The sequence below is a fragment of the Mesoplodon mirus genome (genome assembly GCF_964341445.2).
Source record: "Mesoplodon mirus genome assembly, chromosome: 12".
NCBI classification, from domain to species: Eukaryota; Metazoa; Chordata; class Mammalia; order Artiodactyla; family Ziphiidae; genus Mesoplodon; species Mesoplodon mirus.
Genome location: NC_138988.1, coordinates 75185695 through 75199254, shown reverse-complemented (window position 1 = coordinate 75199254; position 13560 = coordinate 75185695). Strand labels below are relative to the sequence as shown.

Here is a 13560-nt window from a genome sequence, read left to right as displayed (position 1 = left end):
TAACCAGAGTACTGATCAGCTCTGAATCACCAGTCAAGAGCTGGTTTTGATTAAATTTTTAACCATCCCCATGCCCCTCCAACCTGAGAATCCAAACTTGGGCTCAGAGGCCAAAATAGAAGGAGACCCTCACTTATACCAGACTAGGTGAGAAGGAGCCTTGTGCACTGGAAAACCAACAACTCCTTACTTGAAATTACACTAGAACTGTTGGAGGGTTTGGGAAAGAATAAGTTCCTGGGGTAAACAATTCCCTATTTGGGATTGCCTGCAATAGAGACTTCTTACACTTTAGTGTTTCTTACTCTTTTGCCTCTCTCTCCACTGAGTGACCTCCCTATCTTACTTGGGGCTTCACTGACCATTAATCATTGCTACAATCCAGGTAATCATTTCCTACATTGATGATGGTGGTAATGACAGAATCCATTGTAGTGGGAAATATGGTGATGGGATGGATGGCATACCAGTGATGGAGGTGGGAATACTGATGGCAGAAATGATGGTGACTGGAATAGGGGTGAAGGGTATGGGGCTAGGGATAGTGGTAATAGTGATGTGGTTATGAGGGCAGTGGTGGTGATGAGGATTATATGGTAGATGATACTGATGGTGGTGGTGGTGGTGGTGATGATGGTGAAAATGGTGGTGGTGGTCATGTTGAAGATATATAAGCTCCTGGAGAACAAGAACTTTGTCTCTCTTGTTAATCGTGTCATCAGAGCCTAGTAGTGGTGATGGTGATGGTGGTGGTGACTGCAGGTGATGGAGAAGGGTATCTGTGATTTGAGTGATAAGGGTGCTGGTAGTGGTGGGTAATAGAGTTAGAAGTAGATAATGGAGATAGAGGTGGTGATTGTGGTAAAATTGATGGTGGTGGCAATGGGTGATGTTACACTACGTTGGGCTTAATTGTACATGGGATGGAGAGGAATGCAGAAGATGCCACCTGGAACGGATGAAAATGTGCTTGTCTTATATTTCCCTCTGACTAATGGCCAAATTCCAATGACCATGCAGGTTCTCCCCCATCAGCACATCACCATGGGCAAGACTAGGCTCCTGCATCGGCTGAGGACTTAGAAGTTCATCTTGACCACCCTTCAGTCTTGGCTTGGTCTCAGCTCTTATCCTGGCCTTGACTCCTGTGTAGACAATGGGAAAATCTCAGCAGGCCCGAGTGTATGACGATCAGAGACGTGACACCCTCCACATTCCCACTCTGGTCTCTTTTTTCCAGAGTGTCCCCCAAGGACCTCTCTTTACTAACAAAGGCCCCTCCAGTGTCCTGGGTCTTTTGGCCCCTATCAAGCCCCTGATTGAGGAATCTTGCTCAGGCCACTCATTTCTCTGTGCCGCTGTCCTCAGAGCTCTCTTGGCCCTAGAACAGAAAAGACAGTCTTTCTGAGGGAGTGGAGAGAAGGTCAGCAGGGGGCTGGGCAGGTCCTCACCTGTGGAGCCAAGCTGTGAGGGAAGTGAGTGTGCCTCGCAGGTCTCAGGCTCCTGGGGGAGGAGGGTGGGCAGGGGTTCTCTGTAACCCTCTAAAGCTGTCCTCCTTGGCATAGCCCACCCCTGCCACAGGCTTGGTCCTGCCCCCCGTCACTCCTCTCTCTACTCCCCGAATCACACCAGTGACCACCACACTGAACCACACATAGTCCTCACAACTCCACACCTTGCCCCAGCTGCTCTTTATGTGCCCAACTCCTGTTTCTCCTTCAAAATTCAGTCTAAGAGTCATATTCATCGGAGGGCCTTCCTTCAAGTTTGCAGTCTGACCTGGGAGGCTCTACCTGAGCCTCATGTATCAGCGCACATAGAGCCTCGTGTAAAGTGAAAGTTAATTTACAGCCACCTCCTAGAGGGCACACTCTGCCTTGTCTCGGTTCCTGGATGGTGTCCCATGTCTGGCATAGCCTCTGGTACATGTGGGGCTCAGAATTAGTTGAACGAATGAATGATTGAAGGAATTCTAAACAACAATGAATTAATAGTCCTTGGCATTCTTTCATTCATTCATAATAATAAAATAAATTTAAAAATAGAACAAGATATTTTTCATCTACTTGATTATTCTGGGGATTTCTCCTAGAATTAGACTTGTAGACATAAGCAAAGATTGGAGCCAGGATGTTGATTTTGGCACTATTTGAAATAGTGAGAAGTCGGAAAGACTCTAATGAAAGCACAATGTGGAGCTGGTTAGATAGATGATAGAACATTCATGCCATGGACCATTACGTAGCCATTATAAAGAACACGAGGGGCTTCCCTGGTGGCGCAGTGGTTGAGAGTCTGCCTGCCGATGCAGGGGACGCAGGTTCGTGCCCCGGTCCAGGAGGATCCCATGTGCCATGGAGCGGCTGGGCCCGTGGGCCATGGCTGCTGGGCCTGTGCGTCTGGAGCCTGTGCTCCGTGGTGGGAGAGGCCGCAACGGTGAGGGGCCCACGTACCGCAAAAAAAAAAAAAAAAAAGAACACGAGGATCCTCCTACATTGCTGGTGGGAAAGTAAAATGGTATAGCCCTCGTGGAAAAGTTTGGTAATTCCTCAACATATTAAACATAGAGTTGCCATATGACCCAGCAATTCTACTTCTATATTCTACCTATATACTTCGAATATATACCCAAGAGAAATGAAAACATATGCTCACACAAACACTGGTAAATGGATGTTCATAGCAGCATTATCCATAATAGCCAAAAGGTAGAAGCAACCCAAAGTCCATCAGTTGATGAATGGATAAACAAAATGTTGTCTATCCATACAACAGAATATCATTCAGCCCTAAAAAGGAACGAAGTACTGATAAAAACCTAATATGATGAACCTTGGAAACATGCTGTGTAAAGAAGGCAGTCACAAAGAGCCACATATGGTGTGATTCCAGTGATATGAAATGTCCAAAATAGGCAAATCCATATAGAGCCAGAAAGTAGATTAGTGATTGCCTAGGGCTAGAGGGGTTGGGGGGAAATGGGAGTGACTGCTACAGGTATGGAGTTTCTTTCTGAGGTGATGGAAATGTTCTAAAGTTGATTGTGATGATTGGTTGTACAACTCTATGATATACTAAAAACAAGGAAGATCTGTATTTTAAGACATTGTTGGGTGTAAAAATCATGTTTCAGAATAGTAGGTATAATATGCTCCTCTATTTATAAGAAATATATATGGAGAGAGTGCTATTATTATAAACATAAAAGAAGGCCTGAGATGGTATACATCAAGTGGTTCACAGGGGTTATCTGTAGATGGTCACATTTGTGGATGGGAGGCTTTCACGTTTTATTTTATATGCTTTTAGCACTTGCCTTTTTACTACAAATATGACCTGCTTTTGACATTTTTGAACAAGAAGGAAGGTAAAAGCATGTGGAGGCCCCACTGAAAGCTAGTGAATCAGACCCTAGAGCCCTCTTGCATCACGTCGAAAGGGAGGCCCAGGAAGTCACGGAGGGAAACAGGAGATGCTTACACAGGTTCTGGAACGTCAGAGCTGTGGTGGAGTGGTCTTCTCAGAGGGAGAGCAGGACAACAAAGCCTGGGCCCTTCTCCCTCTGATCCCAGACAGGGCCGGGAGCCTACCCTGGGACAGAAATTGTTTACGTATTGCCTAGGTGAAAGATTCACACGTAGTGAACCTAGGGTCCAAAATGCAAAAAGTACAGCAAGTACACTATACTGCAGCCTCCCTCCCCCCAGCTCGCCTCCCAAAGCAACCAGAGGCCTCTAACTCATCTACACAGTTGGACATTACACACACAGTTCTTTTACTGTATACAAAACGCCACCTCCTTCATTGTAGAGCTTCACAGTACCCCATGATGTCACATGGGTGGCCATGTTCTACTAACAGGCCCCAATTAACGGACATTTAGATGGCTTCTGAGCACTTGCTTTTACAGGTCTACAGTCTCTTACCCAAACCATTGAAAATCTTTTAGAATCCAGAATATATTTATATTTAGAAAGGCAATTCAGTGCATATTCCATATATTATCAAACACCCTAGTAGGATCTAAGGCAGCGCCATGCAATCAAACACATTAATATTTCCACTGCAAACAAGTATGATAAATGGAATTAATAAAGACTATAAATGGTCTTGGCAGGTTTTGATACCAATTGAGTTTATGCCAATCTAATGGGAAGACTCCCAAGTTTCAGAACTTTTTGGCTTTCGGAATTGCAGATGAGTCTTTGCAGAGTTCAAAGAATGCTGCCATGAATAACTTGGGACACATATAATTTTGCAAGTTTACAAGTATATCCACAGGATACATTTCTAGGAGTGGAGGCTCTGTTCATTTGTGATTTTCATAGATTTTGTTAGAATAATGACCATTTATCTTCCTTGCTTGTAAGCTGCTGCACTTTATGGTTTTCCAAACACTTGTACTTTTGTCTGTTAATTTTGGGGGCAATGAAAATTCTTCCTCGCTCCCTCTCTGCACAAAGCTAGACTTAGAGTCTCTGGGAGCCAGGGGAGCCAAGAGAGCCTGAGCTTTGCTGTCAGAGACAGCAGGACCATCCCCTTCCACCAGTGTAGCCCTGAGCAAATTTCCGGTATCCATCCTGAGCTTCCATATCCTTTTCTGTAGACAATCTGCCTCCATGACATTCCCTCCCCACTTTCCCACCAACCTGCTCTCTTCTCTCCTGTCTACCCCCAGCCCCAGGGCCTGGGCTTTGCCCTCTCTCCCAAAGGAAAAAGAGTCCAGGCCAACAGAAAGAAAGGTCCACAGGCTTTTTAATGGTGTGATGGCTACTTCCCTTCCGAGACCCGATCTAATCATGACAGGGGCTTCCAGGGGATGGGGGTGGGGTGTGGACAGGTGCAAGGTGGGCAGAGGCCATGCAGTGACTAGGAGGGGTGGGGGAGGGTGTTACATTCTTTTTGGCATGTAAACATTCTTCAGTGGCTTCCCCAGGGGGAGGGCAAGGGCAACTCTCTGCCCCCTACCCCATGGTCACCAGGGCTGGTCCCCGGAGCTGAGAAGACTGAGCAAGCCAGGCCCCTGCGAGGATCTGGGAAGGGGGCAGCCCACGTGTTTGGGGCCCGGCTCCTCGCCTGCACCTTCTTCGTGCACAGTGCAGCTGGGGAGGGGAGGCATGTTTTGGGGTGAGCAGACCTGCATCCGAGCCAGTGACACAGGCTGTGGTGATGAGGAAATGCTGGAGGGGTGTGGTGTTGGTGTTGTGACACTCTTATAGAGAAGGTGCTCAGGACTGGGAAGGCTTGGTGGCAGGGAATGGGTGCCCAAGGGGGAAGAAGCTGCAGCTGGGGGTGGGGGCACTGGAAGGTGTGGTTTCCTCTGCCCTGGATCCTTCTGAGGGAGAAGAGCAGAGTCAGTCCCCTAGCTCCCTCGCACACTCGCCCCTTCCTCTCCTCCCCCCACCTCAGTGACATTCAATGACGCAGAGGCCTGAGGTCAGTTGGGAGCCCTAGGGAGGTCCGGAATCCCAAAGGCAGACAGGGTTTTGTGTCTCTGCCCAGCTCCAGTGCTGGGTGAAGCTAGAGGGTGGGATGGGCCTGGGGCTCTCTCAGGCCGCCCCCTTTTCCCTCCCAACACCAAACCAGGGTGTTGTTGGTCCTGGGTCAGGGGTGAGGCTGGGGGCCCTACATTCAGAGTTCGGTTGGTGGCAAGGAGCAGGCCCAGGACCTGGGCACCAGGGGTCATGCCCTGGTCCCCACCTGGCACGAGCTGATTGTCATTCGGAGAAGCTCTAGGTGGGAGGGAGTGGCCCTTCCTCCACCCCCTCTGCTGGATCCAGAGGGCAGCAGAGGCCTTGGGAGGGTCTCGGGTTGACAAAGAGGGCTCTGTCCGGAGAGGTTTCCTGAGTGTTCTGGGAGCTTCTGCGTCAGCATAGGGTGAATCTCGAAGGCCATCCACCCTGGAGTCCTCTCCTGGGCTAGTCTGCAGAGAAACCACCACCTTGGCATAGAAGCAGCTGCCCAAGCTGCCGACTCTCCATCAGGGGCTTCAGCTGGCACCACCAGGCTTCTCTCGGGGCAAATTTCCTCATGGGCATCCTTCTAAGTGATGGTGGCTGGATGCTGCCAGATCACTAGGGCAGGCTGGGACCTTTCTTCCTCTTCCCTTGGTTGTCTTGCCTTGCTCTCTATGACCCAGGGAAGAACAGAGGGGCCAGGCCAGGGGGCAGAGGCTGTGTGTGCTGAGGATGGAGAAGGCCTGCAGGGGACCTGTCCCAGATAGGCAGGGTTGGCTATCCTTTCTGCAGCCCCTTGGCCCAGATGTAGGCTGTTGAGGCTGATGATGAGTTGGGATGAACTATGCAGGAGCCAGACCCAGGAGGAGGCCCCATATCCATTCATGGAGCAGCAGAGGCCTCACCCGCTGCAGGGACTGCTCAGCCGCATGGGTTGGGATTAGGACAAGAGGGGACAGGCTGAAGGGTGAGTTGGAGGCGGAGGGGACTGGGGCTGGACCTATCACACAAGCATACAATCTGGAAGTTAAAAGGGCCTTTCTGCCTTGAGTCCAGGGGCCAGCTGTCTGTCTGTCTGCCTATTTCTGCTCTCTCTCCCACTGGGGGAGATGATGGTCTGATCCAGCCTACTCCCCACAGGCAGGAGGACAGGGAGGGTGACCCAGCTAGCACTGAGTCCCTGAATCTCCAAAGGGCCAGTGCAGAGAAGATGATAACCAGCCATTCTCCACCTCCACTGAATTCAGGAGAGAGAGAGAAGTTGGCTGAAACTGCAGTAGGCAAGATTGAGGTTAGATGGCAAGAAGGAATTCCTGATGGTGAGGGGTCCTGAGCACTAGATCCGGGGACAAAGGGAAGGGATGAAACCTTTCTTAAAGCCCCCCTCCAACTTCCCATTGGGAAACACTTGCCCAGGAAGGCAGCCCACACACACTTGATGGTTCCCACTGAGGTCCCACACAAACTAAGGGGGAGGGGGTCTTTGCACCCTAGAGGCGCAAGGGAGCACCCTTCCCCCATCACCTGTCCACTGCCTCCTACAGGGGTGTCCAGGATGGTGCTGACTTTGGGGCAGGTCAGACCTGCCCCCTCACACCACAGTAGACCAATGGCTCCTAGGTCTCACCTCCCCAACCCCCGTCTGGCAGCTGAGAAGAGCCCTTTCCAACCACCACAGCTCCCAGGAGACGTGAGATTAACCCCTAGTGGGAGGCTGGAGCCTCCACTTCTGGAATTTGAGGCTGCCTTTCCGAAAGGGTTGGGGCTTGTAGCTTTGGCTGGAGGAGGGTCAGGAGAAGGGAAAGGCGCCGCAGGATGTGTAAGCAGAGTTCCCTGGGGGGGCTTGGAGAGCAGCAGAGGCCTGGTGGTTAGCAGGGCGTCCCCATTCGTGGAGTCCTTGGTGAAGAGTCGCTGAGCCTTCCCCGGGGCGTAGGGTGAGCCTGCCCCACCTGAAGGGCAGCAGGGGGAGGGGTGGAGACGGGGAAGGATGGGGAGGCGGACACTCCCCGCGCGGCGCCGCGTCCCCTTCCGCAGGGCCGGCGGGTGGGCGCGTCGTGTGCTGGCGCGCGTCCTCGCGGGTGCAGGCAGGAAGCTGGGGCCGCGGGTGGCGCGCGTCAGGCGCGTAAGGCTGTGCTGGGAGCTGTTCCAGTGTGGCCGGCTGCAGGTGGGGGGCCGGGGTGAGGGTGAGGGGCCACGGACCGCCGCGCGCGTCATTATCTGGCCCCAGCCCGACCCTCCGCAACCCCCGCCCGGCCTTTGGTTGCGCGCTGAGTCTGGAGTTTCCCTCTGGGTCCTTTCTTGGGGGCCCCCGGGGAGGGGGTGCCTTCAGGCTGGGCCCGGGCCTGCGGGGCGCCCCGGGGTGGGGGGGCCCCCGGCCGGGCCTGGTGCGAGGGGGAGGGGCTCTCTTTGCGGGACAGGGACCGGCTCCGGGGGGAGGCGCTGGGATGGTGCGCGGAGGAGGCGGGGAGGCCGGGACTGCGCGGGGCCGGGGGCCTGGTGCCGGCTTGGGCTCGCCCTGGGCCCGGGCCACGGCCAGGGGGCTGTTTGGGACGGAGGTCAGCAGCAATGGCCGTCCCTGGGGGCTTCTGCAGCTGGAGCCTGCAGGAGGTGCGGAGGGCAGAAGGCAAGAGACAAGAGGAGGGCAAAGAAACAAAAAGACATTTTCAGAATCTCCCTGGGCACTGAGCTCCAGAGTCCTGCATCCTCAGAGCTGGATGAAACTGAGGAGACCTTGGCACAGATGGATAAACTGAGGCATGGTGCCCCATCCTCCAGAACAGGACCTCTAAGGGCCACACACTCCCAGGCTGCTACCAAAAGAGCTTGCTCCAGGCTTTCTTTGATGTCTCTGTTTTATCTTTAAAATTCGCATGGATTTTACTTTCTACTCTATTATATACCCATGTTTATATTAATATGAATAATGTTTTCTCCTAACTATTCTGGCCTTTATCCTTTGGCCTCAAATGCCCCATGGCACACCAGAGGCTGTGTGTGGACCCCACTGCCCCCACCAACCTTTTCCCAAGCCTGGCCTCCTTGGAACCCCTCCAGACACACTCACTGCAGCCACTCCCTTGAGCCCAGTGACAGGGCTGGGACCTGAGTCAGAAGAGAGACTTAGTTGGGGAGGTGGTGGACAGGGGGTGTGGCTGAGGGTCCTTCCTGAATTATCAATAGCCCTTGGCTCCAGGGAAGCCTCTGCTGGTGGAGGCCTTCTGTAGTCACCCTCTGCCTGCCCTGGGACTAGCAGCAGTTTCTCACCTGCTGGTGATGGCTGTGTCAGATGCTGGGGTCGCGCCTAGGGGTCTGTCAGGTGGCTGCTGGGCTGCGGCAGGCGTGGGCATGCGGATGCTGATGGGGCGGGGGATCCGGCTCCGGGTGGCAGCTGCCCGCCCGGCTTTCCTGGGCACCGTGGGCTCAGAGGCAGGTGTGTCCTCCTCGGAACCTGTGCCTGAGAGCGTCTCAGAGGCACGGCGCTGCTCCTCACTGGAAGAGGATGAGGCCCCAGAGGCCAGGCGCAACAGCAGGCGGCCCTGCCTCTTCTCCATCACCAGCCGAGCCAGGTCCTGCTGTGGTCGGGCCCTCTTGCCCCACCGCTCTTTGGCCGACAGTGAGCCTGAGGGCTCCGAGCCTGTGTCCTCCTCAGACAGCAAGACAGGGATTCGGCTCCTGGGCCGAGGGCCTGGCATGGCATGGCGACTGGGGGAGATGGTGGCCAGTTTCTCGGGACCCGGCTCCAGCAGGGACACCGGGGCTGGCCCATCGGCAAGGGTTGGGCCATTGGGCAGTGAGTCTGTGGTCACCTCCAAGGGGCTGCTCCCGGGGGGGGCGGACAGGACACAGCTCACCAGCCCTGATAGGGCAATGCCGTTCTCCAGGTACACGGGGGCCCCCTCCTCTGCAGCCCTTCCATCAGAGGGCACCTCCAGGCCCAGCTCCCCCCCAGCGCTGAGCTCCTCAGACCGGGAGGCTTGTCCACCAGAAGACATGACATTGAGGTGGGTTTTCTCTGCAATGTGCACAAAGGTCCTCTCGACTTTGGTGAAGGGCGAGGAGGTGACTGCCACTCCCCCTGCCCCTATGGTCACTGCCCCAGCCCCCGGCCCTGTCCCGGTCCCAGGGGGCTTGGGCTCAGACTTGAGGACAGAGGACAGGGTGCCTGGCTCAGACACGTCCAGCTGGCTGCCAGTGGGCTGGGGCCGTTCATGCTGAGGAGTGAGGGCAGCCAGAGTGCCCAGGTCAGGGTCGGGGGCCAGGTCGGCAGTGACAGGCGACTTCTTCATGTCGCCAGGGGAGACGAGCACCAGCGTTTTGGAGCCCTCCTCAGGCTCCAGGTCCCCGTCAGCCATGGAGGCTCGGCCCCTGGACTCTTTCTGATCATCGGCCAGCAGCGTGGACGGGGCGCCCTCCTGGCTCCGGTCCGTGCTCCTCTCGCTGCCCTCACTGCTGGAGCCACTGTGTGGCCCCAGCACCTCCCCCAGGGCCACTGCCTCCTCCTCCTCTTCTTCCTCCTCTTCTTCCTCATCTTCCTCCTCCTCCTCCTCCTCCTCTTCTTCCTCTTCTTCTTCTTCCTCCTCCTCCTCCTCTTCCTCCTCCTCCTCCTCCTCCTCTTCCTCCTTCCCATTCGTTTGAGGCTGAACAGGAGCCAGTGGGACCTGCGGGGTGGCAAGTAGCACGTGCGAGAAGTCCACCCTCCGGACCCTGTTGAGCAGCCGAGCCCGTTCGCGGTAATCGGAGAGATCCTTCTTGTAGTCCTGGTAGGGCAGGCTCAGGGGCACAGCTCGCGGGAGACCATTCACCTCAAACGGGGGTGCCACGGAGAATACCTGCAAGGGGCACACACAGGGACCCACTGAGGTCACCCCCCCATCCTGGGCCGGAGAAGGCCTGACTGCACTCCCAGGCTAGGAGGCCTATGAGAGTGTGAGTTCCACTAGAGCACATGCTGGGGCTGTTTTGCTCATTGCTCTGTCCCCAGGGCTTAGAATGGTCCCTGGCACCTAGTAAGTGCTCAATAAATCTCTGATGAATAACTGTGTTCATGCTCCAGGTCCCCTGAGGTCCCAGGCCTTGATCCTGGTGGCTTTTCTGTCTACCAGTCTTCCCTTTACCCCCACTCTTCTGTATCCTATGTGTATCCTGAAACCCAGAGGCAGCTCTAGTTCAATCAACAGAAGAAAATGACAACTGCAAGCCATCATAGCCACCATGTAGGAAACCAGGTCCAGAGAGAGGCAGCAAGTGTCTGGGTCAGCCCTCACTGCCTCCTCACAGGGCACAGTTCCTCTGCAGCCAGGGAGCTGGCCACCAGGGCCACCAGAACCTGTCAGACAAGGGCAAAGTTCAGGCTGTCCTCCACCCCTTGAAGTGCAGGCTGGACTCCTGGAGCTCCAGCCCCCTTCCCACCTGCCTGTCAGCCAGGAATTTTCCAGTCCTCTGTAGGTATGTTTTGAGTCCACACTTCCTCCCAAAACTCACAGACAGGCTATGAAAGGCAGATTCTTTTCACCTGATTAAGTTTTACCCTTTGAAGCTTTGTGCAGAGTTCTTGGCAATGTGATGGCATGTCCTTGGTTTTCTAGATTCTTGCCACATCTCCCCTTAGCCCCCTTCCTTCCAGACTCAAAAGGCCTGACCATCTCACCAGGACCTCAGCTGCTGTGTCTTCTCTAGCTCTGCCCTTGTCAATCACACACATCCCCAGGCACCCACAATGCACCAGGCCCCATTAGAGCTGACATGGCTTTGTTCCTGGTGGGATGGTACTGATGGTATCCAGCACTTTGTTAGCCTTTTGAACACACAGGGCCTCTGTTTTCCTAAACACAACCCATGCAGACCAGAAGCCCTGGAGGGGCTCCAACACCTTCAGGTGCCATCCAGACTCTCAGGGAGTCCTGCCAGGCATTCCTCTTGAACATCTCTGTCTGCTGCCCTATGCCTGTGGGCACAGCCCTGTCCTGCCTGGTGGTTCCCCAGCCATCAGCCTGTTTTTTCCATTCTGCACTGCCCATCCGTTCTTCCTACAGCTGCCCAAGTGATCTTCCTGAAACTTAAATCTGATCCCATTTCTCTCTGCTTCAAACCTGCAGAAACCTATGGTGGGTCCCACAGTCCTCAGGAGACAGTTTCAAACCTGCGGAAACCTATGGTGGGTCCCACAGTCCTCAGGAGACAGTTTCAATCTTTGGCTTGGCACATGAGCATCCCCACCCCCCGACTTGTCCGCACCCCACCCCACGATCTGACTCCTACCTTGTGCTCCAACCTCACTTTGAGCAGCACCCTCTGGTCCCCCACTTACGTTCCAACAGTTCTCTAAATGCCTCATGCATCTCACACTTCTGGGTCTTTCCCTAGGCAGTTTCCTTTGCCCAGGGGTTCCTCTCATTCTCTCTATTGACATGACAAATTCCTACTCTTCCTCCAGGACCCAGCTAAAACAGCTCATTTCCCCAAAAGCTTCTTGTCCACCCACCAAGCAGACTTCATCACTCTACTTGTTTTCCCACATCCTTCCATTACAGAACCTTCCACCCTCTATTTCATAAGCACGTGTTTACATGGCTCTCTTTCTTGATAAACACTGATCCTCTTAAGGGTTTTTCATTCATTCATTCATTCAAGAAGTCCTTGAATGTCTATTGCCTTGGCCGCTGTGTTAGAGGCTGTGAATTTGTGGATCAGCAAGACAGATCTGGTCCTTGTTTTCATGGAGTGTGAAATCTTTAGATTAGGAAATTAAATGGGGATAATGCATTCTCCACAAAGGCTGTGACCATAAATGAGGTCATGTTAGCAATGAGTCTGGCTTATAGCAGTTGACTGATAAATGTTAGCTCCCTCCCCACCCTGCTCACTCTGGTTTGAAGATCATTGATTCCTTCCTCAGCCCCAGAAACTCCTGGATGCCACACCTGTGAGCGGGGGGCGGGGGGTGGGGAAAGAAGGGGCTCTCCCAGCTGAGGTCTCTGTGCAGTCAGCCCAAAGGCTGGTGGAGGGGAAGGAATCCCCAAGGCCAAGATTTGCTCAAGGCTGTGACTTCTCCCCTCCTTAACTGCCATAATCTTCCTCACAATCAGACCATCAGTGAGGCCTTGATGGAGTGGGGAGGAGTGATGCAAGACAAAATAGCATCAGACACTGGACAGGACCCCAGCACGCTCTGGGGTGTGTTCTGTTTATGTTTTTATCCTGTCTGGCTCAGAACTCACCCACCCAGCACTAGATACATCCTACCCAGCAGGGATATCCTTCAACCCCACCAAGCCATTCTTTCTCAGCAGAACCTCTGCCTATTTTCCCTGTCCCATCTCTGACACTTTGGGCATCCCTGTTAGAACCACCTTTTCCCCTGCCATCTGGCTAGTTCTTGGATCTCTCAGGAAAAGCCCCAACCATAGGATGGATCCTCTGCTCACAGTGCCCACATTAGATGATCATAGCTGGAACCCTCTCTCCTTTCATCTCAAAGCCCTCCCCTTCCATTACATGGGAGAGATGAGGGATGAGAACTGGAAATCAGGCATCACTGATATCAGACTGGGAAACTGAGGCTTGGAGAGAAGCATCAACATGCCCAAGTCACAAAGCACACCACCCAGAGTAGCCCAGAACTCAGAATTCTTTCCACTGCCTCACTGGCCTCCCATCCTCCCACATGGAGAAACTCAGGACCCTCTGCCCTTTAGCAGAACTGTGAACCTCAGAGTAGTGACAGGTTTGCCCTAAGGATCACTGCCAAGCCCACCCTGGCCTGGGCATGCTGAGTTTTCTATTTCAAAGCCCCTCCCCATCTGGCTCCATGTTGGGGAGGGCCCAGGCTGGGCTCAAGTTCTTCCTTCCTCAGAGAGCGGGAAGTCCTCCCACACCCTTTCTGGCCTCTCCTGGATGCCTGTGCCCAATGAGTATTCATCCATTTGCCCATGTGATCCCGTGCTCATTCAATCAGCCAATGGTCACTGGATAGCTTCTGTGTGCTTGGCCCTATAGGCCTGAGGACACCATGGGAGGGGGACAGCAGTGACACTCTCCCAGTCTATCTCAGAGGGAAGAAACAGTGCTGGGTATCACCAAGCGCAAGTTGGGGTCTGGGGAAGCT

The 13560-nt window shown here is 53.9% G+C and overlaps 1 protein-coding gene across 1 annotated transcript in view; it reads right to left on the bottom strand.

Moving 5' to 3' along the window:
• Positions 1–7669: 7669 nt before the first annotated feature.
• TTBK1 (tau tubulin kinase 1) overlaps positions 7670–13560 on the bottom strand; it is a gene marked incomplete at its 3' end in the record, with an annotated part of 36612 nt that continues 30721 nt past the window's right edge. The window contains exons 13-14 of the mRNA XM_082639114.1: positions 8721–10285; positions 7670–8054 (exon numbers count right to left, since the gene is read on the bottom strand). Coding sequence (XP_082495240.1) covers positions 7670–8054; positions 8721–10285 — 1950 coding nt within the window. The remainder of the gene's footprint in view (positions 8055–8720; positions 10286–13560) is intronic.